Source organism: Lampris incognitus, chromosome 8, assembly GCF_029633865.1.
Source record: "Lampris incognitus isolate fLamInc1 chromosome 8, fLamInc1.hap2, whole genome shotgun sequence".
Taxonomy (NCBI): domain Eukaryota; kingdom Metazoa; phylum Chordata; class Actinopteri; order Lampriformes; family Lampridae; genus Lampris; species Lampris incognitus.
The window spans coordinates 50,278,962-50,298,680 of record NC_079218.1 but is presented as its reverse complement, the minus strand read 5'-3'; the positions used below and the strand labels follow the sequence as shown (position 1 = coordinate 50,298,680).

The 19,719-nt window shown below is 43.2% G+C and overlaps 1 protein-coding gene across 2 annotated transcripts; it reads left to right on the top strand.

The window, feature by feature from the left end:
• Positions 1-831: 831 nt before the first annotated feature.
• Positions 832-9,914, top strand: ruvbl2 (RuvB-like AAA ATPase 2). 2 transcript variants are annotated; one of them, XM_056285136.1, is made up of 14 exons: positions 832-1,044; positions 1,533-1,587; positions 3,480-3,535; positions 3,759-3,900; positions 4,094-4,223; positions 4,299-4,365; positions 4,918-5,024; positions 5,441-5,534; positions 5,717-5,935; positions 6,033-6,151; positions 6,247-6,366; positions 6,471-6,600; positions 7,478-7,592; positions 9,460-9,914. In XM_056285136.1, the coding sequence occupies exons 1-14, from the start codon at positions 1,033-1,035 to the stop codon at positions 9,483-9,485; spliced, it is 1,392 nt and encodes a 463-aa protein (XP_056141111.1). In that variant the 5' UTR covers positions 832-1,032; the 3' UTR covers positions 9,486-9,914. The 2 variants fall into 2 exon arrangements, with proteins under 2 accessions (XP_056141111.1, XP_056141109.1); XM_056285134.1 differs by having other exon boundaries at positions 9,457-9,913.
• Positions 9,915-19,719: the final 9,805 nt, after the last annotated feature.

The following is a 19,719-nucleotide window of genomic DNA, read 5'->3' as shown; positions in this document are numbered from 1 at the left end:
TCTGGTGCATAAAATAATGCAGTGTAATATAGTGGGAGTGTATGGCATTGTATACGCGCATGATGGGTTGCGGAGTTGTGGTATGGTATGTGGTATAGTGTATATAGTATATAAGCAATATGATATAATATAATATGTGCATGTTATAATATACAATATGGTATAATAGATGGTATAATATATGGGCATAGGTTGTTGATTACTCAGCCATAACAAAGCTCTGTGTAGTAGTGACATACCTCCTGTTGTGCATAGATGCTTTCTTGTTTTTTTTTTTTGGGGGGGTGTTTTCGTTTTCCTTTTGTTTTGCTTTGTTTTGTTTTGTTTTGTTTTGTTTTGTTTTGTTTTGTTTGTGTGTGTGTGTGTGAGTAATGTTTGCAAGTGCTAGAAGCTGCTGTGTGCCAGAGTCAAATTCCTGGCGTGCATAGGCACACTTGGCCAAAAAGCTGATTCTGATTCTGTCCACTGCACATCATCATATGAGGTGTAGGCGAGGTTAGGACACGAGCTGACCCTGCGTACTGACATGACTGCACAAGTTCATAGTAAACACAATAGTGCCCATCCGCTATCTGTTGTGTTGATATGTGTTAGTTCGGATATGTGTGGTTTTGGATACGTGTTGTTGTGTGTGTTGCACTGCTGCCAGCTGGGGGGGGGGCGAAATATCGTTTCATTTAATTTGCGCAAGTACATGAAATTACATGACAAATAAAGTGTTCCCGATTCCTGTGTCCTGAGTATCTATCTATCTATCTATCTATCTATCTATCTATCTATCTATCTATCTATCTATCTATCTATCTATCTATCTATCTATCTATCTATCTATCTATCTATCTATCTATCTATCTATCTATCTATCTATCTATCTGTCCATTTCTTTACACTTCCGTTTGTTTTACTTTTCTTTACTGTTTTTCTTTCTCTCTTCTTCATGATTCCCCTCCGAACAAACTGTTGTTGCTCTTCGGACACATTTCGCCTGCGCACCCAGAGAATTTAGCGCCGCGCTCTCGCAACTCAACAAGTATGGCTGCACCGGTAAGTGCACCATGTGGCGAGTTCACTATTTGTTAAAACCGTCCTGCATGTTTTAATGCTGTGTGTTAGTAATGTTAGAATAACGTCAGCGGTGACCCGTCAGTCTATGTAAAAGTTCATTTGCGCAGTTCAAGGCTGATTGTAGACATGCAGCCTACGAATGGAGCTAGCTAAAGCTAGTAACATTGCTAGCGTTAGCACTAGCCGCATTTGGCATTTTAATCCTGCCACCAGGGCAGTCGCATTGTAAGCTGTTTTTCTATTCTGCAGGAAAGTACTTGTCGTAATTAAAATTTAATAACAAATGGTGCATGGATATTGATTTTTGGCTAACGTTAACGATACCTAGCTGTGTTTAGTATAGCTAGGTAGTAGCATGCGCGATAGCGTAGCTGTCACTATGACGACCAGCTGACCAAAACAAGATCAGGATTTCTTTAAGGGTTTCGGGATTTCTCTTAATGACGTGTGTGCATTTCATATACTAGATGGCGTCAACAAAGGTTCCAGAGGTTCGGGACATTACTCGGATAGAGAGAATCGGTAAGAACACACAGCAGGGTTGCCTGGAAACTGTACTGTGTTTAGCACGTGACGTCACCAAGACTACAGCCGTTCTGTCCCAAGACAAGCCTGTGTTTGGCAAGGGACGAATTAGAAAACCTGTCTTGATTTGTACGCCTGTCAGTCCTATATGGCCATGTGCTTGTAAGTTTGGGACCAGAATCAAATGTATTGCCAAGTACACGAATATACAAGGAATTTACCTTGGTATGTTGGTGCAAGAGAGAAAAATTAACTAAGTAGTAAAGATAAAAGTTAAAAAGAATCAAATATATATTGTAATATATGATAATATATATTTTATATATATGCCATAAGTGATCAGCATTACGATTATTATTATAATTATGGCATGAAACAGGCTTGTACTGTCTCATAAAGAATTTACTTGACTCACTTGATTATTTTGCTCCTTATTTGTTGAGCACTTTCCCTACCGTTGAGTGTTTCTTTTAACACACACACACACACACACACACACACACACACACACACACACACACACACACACACACACACACACACACACACACACACGATAAAGTAAACTAAAAATGGAAGACACGTGCAATAAGGCGCAGTCGGCACCGATTCAGATTGAAAATGAGACCATGTGGCAGCCCCTGATGCATGGCATTGGGTGGAAGGAGATGTATTTATAAAAAGTTAAATTGGAATTTTAACAGGTTATTTACTGAATAAGAGTTGATATATGCGTGAATGAGAGGGAGGACAGTGGAATGGTGAGGATGCAAGGAGTAGAGGTGACGAAGGTGAATGAGTTTAAATACTTGGGGTCAACTGTCCAAAGTAACGGGGAGTACAGGAGAGAGGTGGAGAAGAGAATGCAGGCAGGGTGGAGTGGGTGGAGAAGAGTGTCAGGAGTGACTTGTGACAGAAGGGTACCAGCAAGAGTTAAAGGGAAGGTTTACAAGATGGTAGTGAGACCAGCTATGTTATATGGTTTGGAGACGGTGACACTGATGAAAAGACAGGAGGTGGAGCTGGAGGTGGCAGAGTTGAAGATAAGATTTTTCTTGGGAGTGATGAAGAAGGACAGAATTAGGAACGAGTGTATTAGAGGGACAGCTCAGGGTGGACAGTTTGGAGACAAAGCAAGAGAGACAAGACAGATGGTTTGGACGTGTGGAGGAGAGATGCTGGTTACATTGGGAGAAGGATGCTGAATATGGATCTGCCGGAGAAGAGGAGAAGAGGAAGGCCAAACAGGAGGTTTATGGATGTGGTGAGAGAGGACATGCAGGTGGCTGGTGTGACAGAGGAAGATGCAGAGGACAGGAAGAAATGGAAACAGATGATCCGCTGTGGTGACCCCTCATGGGAGCAGCCGAAAGTAGTAGTAGAAATATTAGTAGATTTACAGAATAAGTTATTTACAGGGTAGTGCAGGTTTTATGCAGGGTGTCCAAATACGGAGAGCACAGTAGGGAAGATAAAAGGGGGTGGGGGGCCAGCGGTCTCAGACTCTGTGGGTGTCTGGGGGGTTGTTAGGAATGTCTGCTGCTGTAGGGAAGAAGCTGTTATTGTGGCGTGAGGTTCTGGGTTTTTATAGAGCTTAGCCTCTTGCCAGAGGAGAGTGTTTTGAAGAGACCATGGCCCTAGGTGGGAAGGGTCGGCCATGATCTTTCCTGCTCGCCTCAGTATCCTTGAGGCATACAGGTCATTGAGGGATGGCAGGTTGCAGCCAATCAACCTCTCTCAGCAGAGCGAGTGATACGCTGTGGGCTGCCCTTGGATCAGTTTTAATTTAGGTTTATTCTACTCATACCCTGTACTCAGATTATTCAGTCTACTCCATCGCCCTTAATATGATTTGTTATGAACGCAGTTTTGTTTTGTTATGTGTTTAGGTGCACATTCTCACATTCGTGGCCTTGGTTTGGATGATGCTTTGGAGCCAAGACAGGTAGGCTAAATTCTTAAATGTAGTTGTTCAATAACCTATATCTGCATGTAATAGTCCCTAGACAAGTCATACCTTTAAAAAAAACTTTAAAAATGGAATACATACAATCATAAGAAAATATCTAAACAGTCTGCAGGCTGGGGTGTACTGCAGTATGGTTGTGTAGTGCATATGTGTATTTTCTCAATGAAGTTAAAAAATTCCTACACCTGGTCTATTGTAGGTGTCTCAGGGGATGGTTGGCCAGCTGGCTTCCCGTCGGGCTGCGGGTGTCATCCTGGAGATGATCAAAGATGGCCACATTGCCGGCAGGGCTGTCTTGATAGCTGGCCAGCCTGGCACAGGAAAGACGGCCATTGCTATGGGTAAGCCCAACATTGTAATTATTCCACAATATGATAGGCTAAGTTTTCTCTTAGCCCTCCGGAGTAGTTAATTTGTAGAATCTTATTGACGTAAATTATACTACTATAATAGTAGTAGTAGTAGTTATTGATATAAAGCCCTTCTTCCTAGATGTAGTAGTTGACAACAATGAGCTGTTTGTTGTTAATGCAGGTATTGCCCAGTCGCTTGGCCCTGATACACCCTTCACAGCACTGGCTGGCAGTGAGATCTTCTCTCTCGAGATGAGCAAGACCGAGGCCCTCAGCCAAGCATTTAGAAAAGCAATTGGAGTGAGAATCAAGTGAGTTGTCAAACAGGAGTTCTGCTTATACTTCTCATAGTATGAAATGAATTGATGCTCATTGTGTTTCTGCAGAGAAGAGACGGAGATCATCGAAGGAGAGGTCGTGGAGATCCAGATTGACAGGCCAGCCACTGGAACAGTAAGTTCTTCACTCTCTCTTGTAGGCTACTTGCTATTGGTCTGTTTTTCTCGAATATTAATCCCTTGTTTAATTCATCTTGAATGGATCACTACGCTCAGTATGAGCTCAGCTGTTCACAAGCCAGATCTCCTAGAAATACGCCATCTACTGGTTAAGTCGTGATATTTTCGGATTCACAATCATGCAAACAAAAGCTTGCTAATTTAGATAATTATATAACTGTAGTTAAATGGAAAATAAATTCAAAGCAATTGTTGCACTTCCATAATTTGTAATTTTCCATGCTCACAAAAAAATTGCATATCGTACAATATTTTATACTTCACATTGTAAAAAGAATTATGAAATATATTCTTAAAATTGTTTTAAGTACAGCTAAGTAAAAAAAGCCAGGCTGTCTCAGTACATCTCAAAGGGATTAGAGGACCGCTATCCTTTGGATGGAAAGACAGCCAATGGATTAACTTATTTGATTTCATGTCAAAACACATAAAGTTTTATCATTATTTATTTTCATAGCCATTTTTCACTTTGTGTATTATTTATCAGGGTGCCAAGGTGGGCAAGCTGACTCTAAAGACCACAGAGATGGAGACCATCTATGACTTGGGCAACAAGATGATTGAGAGTCTCAGTAAAGAGAAGGTTCAAGCTGGGTGAGTTGATCTCTGGTAAAGGATTCCCTTTATTTATATTTAATTTCCCAGTGGTTTGCACTGGTGCCTCACAGCAAGAAGGTCCTGGGTTCAAACCCCAGGCCGTCCCAGGTCCTTTCTGTGTGGAGTTTGCATGTTCTCCTCGTGTCTGTGTGGGTGCTCCAGTTTCCTCGCACCATCAAAAAGACATGCATGTTTGGGTTAATATTCCTGTCTGTGCCCCTGAGCAAGGCAATGGAAAGAGGAAGTGGAGTGGGTCCCCGGGCACTGCAGCTGCCCACTGCTGCTATACAATAGGATGGGTTAAATGCAGAGAACACATTCCGTGTAACTTGTACAATGACAAAAATGTTATTCAGCCAGACTTGTCAGTTTGCCTGACTTAGTCTGTTTTTTTCTGGCTCCTTCTCCCTTAGAGACGTTATAACCATTGACAAAGCCACCGGGAAGATCAGCAAACTGGGCCGTTCGTTCACCAGAGCCAGAGACTATGATGCCATGGGAGCCCAGGTACTGGTTATTCTTGAACCTTTCCTTCAGTGTGATATTTCTAATGCCCATAAGCAGATGTTAATAAGTCACACTAATAAGCAGCTGCAGATATAGAATGTGGAAAAAGACTATGACAGTCATATCAATTTGTAGAAGTACCCTTTATTTCTTTATTTTTTCTATTATTGTTATTACTGTAGACGCAGTTTGTCCAGTGTCCAGAGGGGGAGCTGCAGAAGAGGAAAGAGGTGGTTCATACAGTGTCCCTCCACGAGATTGATGTTATCAACAGCCGCACACAAGGCTTCCTGGCGCTCTTCTCTGGAGACACCGGAGAGATCAAGTCTGAAGTTCGCGAGCAGATCAACGCTAAAGTGTCTGAGTGGAGGGAAGAGGGCAAAGCCGAGATAATTCCAGGGGTAGGTTGTAAAGATTTACAGTTCATGTGTTTGTGCATGTGCACATACATGTGTGTGTCTTCACTAACCTCCATTTGTTGTTTGTGACTGGTTCCAGGTGTTATTTATTGATGAGGTCCATATGTTGGACATGGAGTGCTTCTCCTTCCTGAACCGTGCGCTGGAGAGTGACTTGTCCCCCGTTCTGATCATGGCTACCAACAGAGGGATCACTCGGTACTATCCGCTGTCCCCTGCTCCCTTTTCCCTCTGATGTTGTGTATCTGTTGTGAATCTTGACAGGTTACTCACTGCATTTTTCTTTCTGTCAGTATCCGTGGCACAAACTACCAGAGCCCCCATGGTATCCCCATTGATTTGCTAGACCGTCTTCTCATCATCGCTACCTCACCCTACACCGAGAAAGAGACGAGGCAGATCCTCAAGATTAGGTTCGAATCCACGTTCTCAAGCTCACCGACCTCTGTTCCCTTCTTCACAGCATCTATAAGCTAACATAAGATAGCATAATTTTCTATTTTTGCTGTCATTTCAGGTGTGAGGAGGAGGATGTGGAGCTGAGTGAGGAGGCTCACACAGTCCTGACGCGCATCGGCCTGGAGACGTCACTGCGCTATGCCATCCAGCTGATCAGCACCGCTGGCCTGGTGTGTCGCAAACGCAGGGTGAGCCTCTTGAGCCTCAGTTCCAGTCAGCTTCACCAGGAATACGTAGATTGTGTTACAGCTCTAACCGTGACTGGAAAAACCCATCAGTCATACTCTTAAGTGGGCTTACAGAGTTAGTCTTACCCACCCCAGTTGACTCAGACTGATCTGAGTTGCCCCATTAATCTCAAGTATGATGAGTTTTTAATGGCCTGACACCTGCATTGGTCTTGAAGAGGTGTTGTGGTGAGGGGTCAATTTGAGTTTTGCTAGCATTTTAATTGTCATCATGTTGGATTGCGTCCCTGTACTAATAGCTCCAGACATCCGTAGTGTGTCGGGTTTCAGTAGCACACACCCACACACCCACACATATATATATATATATGCAAAGGGCATGGGTTGGATTCAAGCCCAGACCGCTGTGGTAAGGACTCAGCCTTGGTACGTGGTATGCGCTGTACCAGGTGAGCTACCGGGGTGCCCAGTAGCTCACGATTTAACTAATAGTAATAGCCTTGATTTGGGATAGGCGTTGATGTCCTTACACCAAACAACTGAATTGAAGTGACAAATTTGGGTTACAAGTTAAGTACTTCTTAAATACATAAAAAGGATACTATAAGATCTTACGAAAGCGCACATTACCCAACAGTGAGCAAAGGTGATCGTCATCAGTATAGTAATAGCCTTAATTTGGGAAAGGCCATCCTTGCTTAATTGTTTGGTGTAAGGACATTGATGTCCTTACACCAAACAATTGCCTGAAGTGACAAAGTCTTCAAAATCTTATGTATATGAACCAGTTTGTTTTCACAGTAGGTTAGGGTTTTCAGTCCTCTAGTGTGTCTGTTAGCATTGGAAGCGGCTGTTATATGTGTGTTTTTTACCTCAGGGGACGGAGGTGCAGGTGGAGGACATCAAGAGGGTGTATTCTCTGTTCCTGGACGAGGCCAGATCCTCTCAGTACATGAAGGAGTACCAGGATTCCTTCCTCTTTAACGAAACAAGTGAGTCTGCTGCTGTTCGTTCTCTCTCCGAGAGCGGCAGAACAAGTTCCCTACTTTTAGTCATGTTTAGGCTTCATTTCCACAGGAGCACAAACTATCTGCTCCGGTCAGTAAAGATGTTATGACATGCTTCTTGACACGTGTCTGCAGCCCCTGAGCTCCATGCGTCCCTCAGATTGCAGATCCGTATCATCTTTTGTTCCACTTCTGCAAACACACTGAACCATATCGCATTGGGTACAAATACTGTGCTCAATAACATAATATTAATAATAATAATAAATCTAATTCATGTAGCGCTTGTCTAACACTCAAAGTCGCTTAACATAATCGTTTACTTTTGAAAATGGTCCTGCTGGTCAGTATTTGATGGTCTGTGTGCTGACATTTTGTTTTACTCAGGTTTCCCACGCATCCTGGAAAACCTTGAATTATAGAATAGTTTATAATAAAATCGATCAAATGTCCTGGAATTATTGTTGAGGTCATCGAAAATTGTAAAGTTTGACTGTAAAATCACATTTATCTATCTATATATATATTTATAATCTCAGTCGGTAACACTGAGATTGCATATTTTAGCATAATTTGCAACAGATATATTTATTTTTCTATTGTTTTTTATCTGCTGTGGTTGCACACCATCGTTTGAGGTTTGGGCGGTATGGTCAGTGGCCAGCTGAAAGTTACACAGTCCATTTAGAAACTGTTGAGGCTTCCACTAATATTTGATACTGAAGACTACGACCTTGTGTGGATGACAAGGGTCCTGTATTTCCAAACAGAAGTCCTGGAAAATGATTTCCTGAAAAGGGTGTGAACCTGGGACTGCAGACCTATAGCTCGGGAACCCGCTGGTGGTATTCTGCACAATACATACCAACGTTTTGCGTGGCTCTTTCAGGGACTCCGGTCGCAGAGGCGACTTATCAAGAGCAGTTTACATGAGAGTAAGCAGTTATCATAAATTTGAGCGTTGCCAACATTTTTTTACCCAGAATTCCCGGTAAAATGTTTGTGTCTTCTCTCATCATGAGCAGGCTGCTCTGTAGCTGGTTGCTCCTGTGCTTTTGCTGGAAGTTAATGTTGTCAGGTGGCTGTGGAAAAGCACTGAACAGCAGTTAACGTCAGATTTTTCGCCGTAAAGGTCTCTGAGCATGAGCTTGGAAATCCCACCCTACATTTTCTGATTACATGTCTGTTCGTTCCTCCTCTTAAAACCCTATGCTGCACAACAGCATGGTCTTCATGTCCACAACTGATTCAGAATTTAACAAGGCAGTCAATTCAAAGTCCCAAGCAAGTCACAAACATATTTAACCAACAGTATTTTAACAGCTTGACGTGGTCCCTGAACGAGCCTCTAAAAGCGTTCGTAGTTTTCCGCTGGTCGCTGCACTAGCGCCTCCTCTGGTCAGTCAGGGCGCCCTTTTGGGGGGGGGGGGGCTGGGGGGAAGAGTGTGAACCTCCCACGCGCTACGTCCCCCTGGTGAATCTCCTCACTGTCAGGTGAAAAGAAGCGGCTGGTGACTCCACATGTATGGGAGGAGGCATGTGGTAGTCTGCAGCCCTCCCCGGATCGGTGGAGGGGGTGGAGCAGAGGGGGTGGAGCAGCGACCGGGACGGCTCGGAAGATTAAGCATGCGTTGCCATAAAACATGTCACCCAGTAAGGGTGATCTGTTGGTTCTTGTGGGTTTGGAGTAGAATTTGGGCTTTTTGTTTTTAACTTGGATGGGGGCAAATTCCTTCGGCGGCCTTCGTGAGGGAAGTGGGCGGTGGAAAAGCGGTACACATGCTCGAGCAACTGAGAGGAAGTGTAGACGGTGAGGAGAGTAACTCAGGTCTTTCTGCTTATTTTCCAGAAGACGCCCAGATGGACACGTGTCTATGAAGACGAGACATTTTTTACCTGTGAAGTTTTGCTGCTGTTTGCTACTGGTTCCTGGGGGTTGGAGACGATTCAGAATTTTGAATATAATTAAAGTTTCACTCAAGAGTATCTGATATCCCAATGAAGATGTATCGTTTAAAGGAAAATAATTGAAATTTCAAAGGAACCCATTGAGTTTCCTTTTTAAGTCTCGCACCTCAGATTCAACCTTCTGTCCAAATCCACATTTGCTGAATTAAATTTGACCGTATTTCAAAAAAACTGAATTTAAACACGCTCTGTTCTTTATGGAGGCCTTGTGGTGGGAATATCCATTCCGTTCATGTTCTGTTGACTTGTCTTTACATGTGGTTTGTTTTTTTTTTGTTGCATTTATTAAACTCAAACTTTTATGAAGACACATGGTGTTTTCCCCTCCTTCCATTTTTATGAATCCTGAAGGTTGAATAAACGTGATATAGTTCTGTCAGAATCAGAATCGTGTTTATTGGCTGTGTAGGTTTGCACAGGTTTCGTGGCTCTAAGTGTACTTACAACACAACAACACAACAATCTTCAGATATCTACACAAGGACTGACTTATACAGGTGAAATAAGAGGAGATAAAGTGCAGTGGTGCAGAGAATATATCTGAGATGCTGAAATAGATGTTAGCAGCTTACTGACATACATGCCTAAGGTAGATGGACATGACAGACAGTATACCTACAATATACAGTACAGTATACACAACATGTACAGTACAGTATATACAACATGTATAGTACAGTGTACACAACATGTACAGTGCAACATGTACAGTACAGTATACACAACATGTACAGTACAGTATATACAGCATGTACAGTACAGTATACACAACATGTACAGTACAGTATATACAGCATGTACAGTACAGTATACACAACATGTACAGTACAGTGTACACAACATGTACAGTACAGTATACACAACATGTACAGTACAGTATATACAGCATGTACAGTACAGTATATACAGCATGTACAGTATAGTATATACTACATGGTTGGATTTATTTGACAGTGTTAAGCATTTGTTTGAATGGCAGCCTGCGTAAAGGAACTGTTTTTATATCTGGTTGTTTTGGGGTACAGTGCTCTGTAGCGCCTACCAGAGGGGAGGGGTTGGAACAGGTGGTGACCAGGGTGTGGTGGGTCTGCAGTGATGTTGCCTGCCCGTTTCCTGAGTCTGGAGGTGTATAAGTCCTGAATGGAGGGCAGGTTGGCACCAGTGATTTTCTCTGCAGACTTAACTGTCCGTTGTAGTCTGTCCCGGTCCTGTTTGGTGGCCGATCCAAACCAGACAGTGATGGATGTGCAGAGGACAGACTGGATTACTGCAGTGTAGACCTGAATCAGCAGTTCCCGAGGCAGGTTGAACTTCCTGAGCTGGCGGAGAAAGTATCGGGAATCAGGAACAATCTATTATCCTTTCTTCCGTGTGCTTGCGTACACAAAGGAAACTAAATTTCGTTTCACCCAGCCCACAGCAGTGCGGCACAAAAGATAAAAACACACATCCAAAAACATCCAAAAACAGAGAGAACAAAGCAAAAAACAAAAACAAAACACACACACAAACAGTTAACAACACAGTCCACTCAGCGCAACACAGTCCAAATAAGTCACTGTCCAGGAGAGCGAAGGCCAGCCAGGCTAGCAGTTAGCTTAGCCTGCCTCACTCTCGAGAGCGCACCGCCCGCCCTCGGTGCTTCCTCTTCGGGTGCAGCTCCGGTCAGGGCCGTGGTCCCTGGGCCCACCGGACACAGCAGACCGGGCTCCCTCAGCCGATCCAATGCCAGCTCTCCCAGCCAGACACCTTCGACTCACCTCCCCGCACTCCACACGACGACACTAGAAACACAGCCAACGCCAGGCCAGACCGCCCTCGGTGTTATCAGAACTGCCGGTCTGCATGGGCTAGCAGTTAGCTTAGCCTGCCCTGCTCCCGCGTCCTGTCAGACCGCCCCCGGTGTTATCAGAACCGCCGGTCTGCATGGGCTAGCAGTTAGCTTAGCCTGCCCTGCTCCCGCGTCCTGTCAGACCGCCCTCGGTGTTATCAGAACCGCCGGTCTGCATGGGCTAGCAGTTAGCTTAGCCTGCCCTGCTCCCGCGTCCTGTCAGACCGCCCTCGGTGTTATCAGAACCGCCGGTCTGCATGGGCTAGCAGTTAGCTTAGCCTGCCCTGCTTCCACGTCCTGTCAGACCGCCCTCGGTGTTATCAGAACCGCCGGTCTGCATGGGCTAGCAGTTAGCGTAACCTGCCCTGATCCCGCGTCCTGTCAGACCGCCCCCGGTGTTATCAGAACCGCCGGTCTGCATGGGCTAGCAGTTAGCTTAGCCTGCCCTGCTCCCGCGTCCTGTCAGACCGCCCCCGGTGTTATCAGAACCGCCGGTCTGCATGGGCTAGCAGTTAGCTTAGCCTGCCCTGCTCCCGCGTCCTGTCAGACCGCCCTCGGTGCTTCCTTTTCGGGGGCAACTCCAGGAAAGGCTGTGGTCCTTGGGCCCACCGGACGTGGCAGACCAAGCTCTCCCAGCCGATCCAATGCCAGCTCTCCCAGCTATTAAAAAAAAACAAACTAAGATCAAACTTAAAAACTTCACAAACTCAGACGTAGACGTGGACAAAGACGCTGCATAGTCGGTACTGGGTGAAGCTGCTGCAAACGTGAGTTCGCGCCGCCATCTTCCCACACCGGAAGTACATCCTCTGCTGGGCCTTTTTGCTGATTGTGTCTGGATGGGGTTTCTTGGGGACCGGGATGATAGTGGAGCTGTTGAAGCAGGAGGGGACTTACACAGCTCCAGTGATCTGTCGAAGATCAGTGTGAAAATGGGGATCAGCTGGTCAGCACAGACGTCCAGACGGGAGGGTGACATGCCACCCGGGTCCGGTGCCTCCCTGGTCTTCTGTCTCTGGAAGAGCCGGCACACGTCCTCAGCACAGATCCAGAGTGCAGGTGGGGGTTCGGTGGGGAGGGGGGAGTGGCTGGCAGGGGGTGTAGTTGGTTGTGTGTTGTGACCAGAGAGGGTGTGTGTGGGGGGGGGGGGGTCTCCTGTAGTTGGTAATGTCTTTCAACCCACTCCAGAATGATGCTCGGCCGTTGGCAGAAAAGCTGTTTTTCAACTTTTGCCACTCTGATCTCCTTTGTGGGTGTATTTCTGGCTTAGTTACACCGGATCCTGTCTCCACTCCCGTAGGCTTCCTCTTTGGCCTGAGGAAGCCGTCTGAGTTTTGCTGAGAACCAGGGATTATTGTTGTTAAAGGTACAGAGGGTTTTGGTGCAGCCTCAGAAACCCTCCAGTCAGTCCAGCCGAGGCAGGCCGGGAGCTCCGGTTTTGACTCATTGGTCCAGTTCCTCAAGGTTTTAACCAGGTTGTAGTTTCTGCCTGTAGGTTGGGACGAGATGAACCAGACAGTGATCACAGAGTCCCAGGGCCACACGGGGGGGGGGGGGGCGATAGGATCGTGAATGTTATTACACACTACACCGCTTTTCTTTTTCTGATCAGTTTATTTGTGATTGCAGTAATTACTGTTTGAATTTGGTAACTGCCCCAGTGCTCCGAAACGAAGTCTGCAGGAGACATTTCCGGTAAAGAACGTTAATAATTGCACGGGTTGTGGCGTTTTTCCTAACATTATGGAGCGTTATCCATTAAAAAGAAAAGACACCCCCCCCGCCCCCCTTAGTTTAGGTTTAAATGTCCTGATAACAATCACCTTTAGTCACCGTTGGCTACTGTGCGCTTTCTTAAGATCTTACAGTATCCTTCTTATGTACTTGAGAAGTACTTAACTTGTAACCCCGAGTTCATTTAGCTGCTGTTTATTAACTACTGCATGGCTGTTTATGAACTACTGTGTGGCTGTTTATAAACTACTGTATGGCTGTTGATGAACTACTGTATGGCTGTTTATAAACTACTGTATGGCTGTTTATGAACTACTGCATGGCTGTTTATGAGCTACTGCATGGCTGTTTATGAACTACTGCATGGCTGTTTATGAGCTACTGCATGGCTGTTTATAAACTACTGCATGGCTGTTTATAAACTACTGCATGGCTGTTTATGAGCTACTGCATGGCTGTTTATAAACTACTGCATGGCTGTTTATAAACTACTGCATGGCTGTTTATGAACTACTGCATGGCTGTTTATGAGCTACTGTATGGCTGTTTATGAACTACTGCATGGCTGTTTATGAATTACTGTATGGCTGTTTATAAACTACTGCATGGCTGTTTATAAACTACTGCATGGCTGTTTATGAACTACTGTATGGCTGTTTATAAACTACTGTATGGCTGTTGATGAACTACTGTATGGCTGTTTATGAGCTACTGTATGGCTGTTTATGAACTACTGTATGGCTGTTTATGAACTACTGTATGGCTGTTTATGCACTACTGTATGGCTGTTGATGAACTACTGCAATGCTGTTTATGAACTACTGTATGGCTGTTTATAAACTACTGTATGGCTGTTTATAAACTACTGTATGGCTGTTGATGAGCTACTGCATGGCTGTTTATGAACTACTGTATGGCTGTTTATGAACTACTGTATGGCTGCTTATGAGCTACTGTATGGCTGTTTATGAACTACCGTATGGCTGTTTATGAGCTACTGTATGGCTGTTTATGAACTACCGCATGGCTGTTTATGAACTACCGTATGGCTGTTTATGAACTACTGCATGGCTGTTTATGAGCTACTGCATGGCTGTTTATGAACTACTGCATGGCTGTTTATAAACTACTGTATGGCTGTTTATGAACTACTGCATGGCTGTTTATGAACTACTGCATGGCTGTTTATAAACTACTGCATGGCTGTTTATGAACTACTGTATGGCTGTTTATAAACTACTGTATGGCTGTTGATGAACTACTGTATGGCTGTTTATGAGCTACTGTATGGCTGTTTATGAACTACTGTATGGCTGTTTATGAACTACTGTATGGCTGTTTATGCACTACTGCATGGCTGTTTATAAACTACTGCATGGCTGTTTATAAACTGCTGTATGGCTGTTTATGAACTATTGTATGGCTGTTTATAAACTACTGTATGGCTGTTTATGAACTACCGCATGGCTGTTTATGAACTACCGCATGGCTGTTTATGAACTACTGCATGGCTGTTTATGAACTACTGCATGGCTGTTTATAAACTACTGTATGGCTGTTTATGAACTACTGCATGGCTGTTTATGAACTACTGCATGGCTGTTTATAAACTACTGCATGGCTGTTTATAAACTGCTGTATGGCTGTTTATGAACTATTGTATGGCTGTTTATAAACTACTGTATGGCTGTTTATGAACTACTGCATGGCTGTTTATGAGATACTGCATGGCTGTTTATGAACTACTGTATGGCTGTTTATGCACTACTGTATGGCTGTTGATGAACTACTGCAATGCTGTTTATGAACTACTGTATGGCTGTTTATAAACTACTGTATGGCTGTTTATAAACTACTGTATGGCTGTTGATGAGCTACTGCATGGCTGTTTATGAACTACTGTATGGCTGTTTATGAACTACTGTATGGCTGCTTATGAGCTACTGTATGGCTGTTTATGAACTACCATATGGCTGTTTATAAACTACCGTATGGCTGTTTATGAGCTACTGTATGGCTGTTTATGAACTACCGCATGGCTGTTGATGAGCTACTGCATGGCTGTTTATGAACTACTGTATGGCTGTTTATGAACTACTGTATGGCTGCTTATGAGCTACTGTATGGCTGTTTATGAACTACCGTATGGCTGTTTATAAACTACCGTATGGCTGTTTATGAACTACCGCATGGCTGTTTATGAACTACCGCATGGCTGTTTATGAACTACCGTATGGCTGTTGATGAACTACTGCAATGCTGTTTATGAACTACTGTATGGCTGTTTATAAACTACTGTATGGCTGTTTATAAACTACTGTATGGCTGTTGATGAGCTACTGCATGGCTGTTTATGAACTACTGTATGGCTGTTTATGAACTACTGTATGGCTGCTTATGAGCTACTGTATGGCTGTTTATGAACTACCGTATGGCTGTTTATAAACTACCGTACGGCTGTTTATGAGCTACTGTATGGCTGTTTATGAACTACCGCATGGCTGTTGATGAGCTACTGCATGGCTGTTTATGAACTACTGTATGGCTGTTTATGAACTACTGTATGGCTGCTTATGAGCTACTGTATGGCTGTTTATGAACTACCGTATGGCTGTTTATAAACTACAGTATGGCTGTTTATGAGCTACTGTATGGCTGTTTATGAACTACCGCATGGCTGTTTATGAACTACCGTATGGCTGTTTATGAACTACTGCATGGCTGTTTATGAGCTACTGCATGGCTGTTTATGAACTACTGCATGGCTGTTTATAAACTACTGTATGGCTGTTTATGAACTACTGCATGGCTGTTTATGAACTACTGCATGGCTGTTTATAAACTACTGCATGGCTGTTTATAAACTGCTGTATGGCTGTTTATGAACTATTGTATGGCTGTTTATAAACTACTGTATGGCTGTTTATGAACTACTGCATGGCTGTTTATGAGATACTGCATGGCTGTTTATGAACTACTGTATGGCTGTTTATAAACTACTGTATGGCTGCTTATGAACTACTGTATGGCTGTTTATGAACTACTGTATGGCTGTTTATGAACTACCGTATGGCTGTTTATGAACTACTGTATGGCTGTTTATGAACTACTGTATGGCTGTTTATAAACTACTGTATGGCTGTTTATGAGCTACTGTATGGCTGTTTATGAACTACTGTATGGCTGTTTATGAACTACTGTATGGCTGTTTATGCACTACTGCATGGCTGTTTATAAACTACTGCATGGCTGTTTATAAACTGCTGTATGGCTGTTTATGAACTATTGTATGGCTGTTTATAAACTACTGTATGGCTGTTTATGAACTACCGCATGGCTGTTTATGAACTACCGCATGGCTGTTTATGAACTACCGTATGGCTGTTGATGAACTACTGCAATGCTGTTTATGAACTACTGTATGGCTGTTTATAAACTACTGTATGGCTGTTTATAAACTACTGTATGGCTGTTGATGAGCTACTGCATGGCTGTTTATGAACTACTGTATGGCTGTTTATGAACTACTGTATGGCTGCTTATGAGCTACTGTATGGCTGTTTATGAACTACCGTATGGCTGTTTATAAACTACCGTACGGCTGTTTATGAGCTACTGTATGGCTGTTTATGAACTACCGCATGGCTGTTGATGAGCTACTGCATGGCTGTTTATGAACTACTGTATGGCTGTTTATGAACTACTGTATGGCTGCTTATGAGCTACTGTATGGCTGTTTATGAACTACCGTATGGCTGTTTATAAACTACCGTATGGCTGTTTATGAGCTACTGTATGGCTGTTTATGAACTACCGCATGGCTGTTTATGAACTACCGTATGGCTGTTTATGAACTACTGCATGGCTGTTTATGAGCTACTGCATGGCTGTTTATGAACTACTGCATGGCTGTTTATAAACTACTGTATGGCTGTTTATGAACTACTGCATGGCTGTTTATGAACTACTGCATGGCTGTTTATAAACTACTGCATGGCTGTTTATAAACTGCTGTATGGCTGTTTATGAACTATTGTATGGCTGTTTATAAACTACTGTATGGCTGTTTATGAACTACTGCATGGCTGTTTATGAGATACTGCATGGCTGTTTATGAACTACTGTATGGCTGTTTATGCACTACTGTATGGCTGTTGATGAACTACTGCAATGCTGTTTATGAACTACTGTATGGCTGTTTATAAACTACTGTATGGCTGTTTATAAACTACTGTATGGCTGTTGATGAGCTACTGCATGGCTGTTTATGAACTACCGCATGGCTGTTGATGAGCTACTGCATGGCTGTTTATGAACTACTGTATGGCTGTTTATGAACTACTGTATGGCTGCTTATGAGCTACTGTATGGCTGTTTATGAACTACCGTATGGCTGTTTATAAACTACCGTATGGCTGTTTATGAGCTACTGTATGGCTGTTTATGAACTACCGCATGGCTGTTTATGAACTACCGTATGGCTGTTGATGAACTACTGCAATGCTGTTTATGAGCTACTGCATGGCTGTTTATGAACTACTGTATGGCTGTTTATGAACTACTGTATGGCTGCTTATGAGCTACTGTATGGCTGTTTATGAACTACCGTATGGCTGTTTATAAACTACCGTACGGCTGTTTATGAGCTACTGTATGGCTGTTTATGAACTACCGCATGGCTGTTGATGAGCTACTGCATGGCTGTTTATGAACTACTGTATGGCTGTTTATGAACTACTGTATGGCTGCTTATGAGCTACTGTATGGCTGTTTATGAACTACCGTATGGCTGTTTATAAACTACCGTATGGCTGTTTATGAGCTACTGTATGGCTGTTTATGAACTACCGCATGGCTGTTTATGAACTACCGTATGGCTGTTTATGAACTACTGCATGGCTGTTTATGAGCTACTGCATGGCTGTTTATGAACTACTGCATGGCTGTTTATAAACTACTGTATGGCTGTTTATGAACTACTGCATGGCTGTTTATGAACTACTGCATGGCTGTGTATAAACTACTGCATGGCTGTTTATAAACTGCTGTACGGCTGTTTATGAACTATTGTATGGCTGTTTATAAACTACTGTATGGCTGTTTATGAACTACTGCATGGCTGTTTATGAGATACTGCATGGCTGTTTATGAACTACTGCATGGCTGTTTATGAGCTACTGCATGACTGTTTATAAACTACTGCATGGCTGTTTATAAACTACTGCATTGCTGTTTATGAACTACTGCATGGCTGTTTATGAGCTACTGTATGGCTGTTTATGAACTACTGCATGGCTGTTTATGAATTACTGTATGGCTGTTTATAAACTACTGCATGGCTGGTTATAAACTACTGCATGGCTGTTTATGAACTACTGTATGGCTGTTTATAAACTACTGCATGGCTGTTTATAAACTACTGCATGGCTGTTTATGAACTACTGCATGGCTGTTTATGAACTACCGTATGGCTGTTTATGAACTACTGTATGGCTGCTTATGAGCTACTGTATGGCTGTTTATGAACTACCGTATGGCTGTTTATAAACTACCGTATGGCTGTTTATGAACTACCGCATGGCTGTTTATGAACTACCGCATGGCTGTTTATGAACTACCGTATGGCTGTTTATGAACTACTGCATGGCTGTTTATAAGCTACTGCATGGCTGTTTATGAACTACTGCATGGCTGTTTATAAACTACTGTATGGCTGTTTATGAACTACTGCATGGCTGTTTATGAACTACTGCATGGCTGTTTATAAACTACTGCATGGCTGTTTATAAACTGCTGTATGGCTGTTTATGAACTATTGTATGGCTGTTTATAAACTACTGTATGGCTGTTTATGAACTACTGCATGGCTGTTTATGAGATACTGCATGGCTGTTTATGAACTACTGCATGGCTGTTTATGAGCTACTGCATGACTGTTTATAAACTACTGCATGGCTGTTTATAAAATACTGCATGGCTGTTTATAAACTACTGCATGGCTGTTTATGAACTACTGCATGGCTGTTTATGAGCTACTGTATGGCTGTTTATGAACTACTGCATGGCTGTTTATGAACTACTGTATGGCTGTTTATAAACTACTGCATGGCTGTGTATAAACTACTGCATGGCTGTTTATGAACTACTGTATGGCTGTTTATAAACTACTGCATGGCTGTTTATGAACTACTGCATGGCTGTTTATGAACTACTGCATGGCTGTTTATAAACTACTGCATGGCTGTTTATGAACTACTGCATGGCTGTTTATAAACTGCTGTATGGCTGTTTATGAACTACTGTATGGCTGTTTATAAACTACTGTATGGCTGTTTATGAACTACTGCATGGCTGTTTATGAGCTACTGCATGGCTGTTTATGAGCTACTGCATGGCTGTTTATGAACTACTGTATGGCTGTTTATAAACTACTGCATGGCTGTTTATAAACTACTGCATGGCTGTTTATGAACTACTGCATGGCTGTTTATGAGCTACTGTATGGCTGTTTATGAACTACTGCATGGCTGTTTATAAACTACTGCATGGCTGTTTATGAACTACTGCATGGCTGTTTAT

Coding starts and splice junctions, on each gene's coding strand:
- ruvbl2 (XM_056285134.1), top strand. Junction 3,901..4,093: donor AAAGACGGCCATTGCTATGG/GTAAGCCCAACA, acceptor TTGTTAATGCAG/GTATTGCCCAGTCGCTTGGC. Junction 5,535..5,716: donor ATGATGCCATGGGAGCCCAG/GTACTGGTTATT, acceptor TTATTACTGTAG/ACGCAGTTTGTCCAGTGTCC.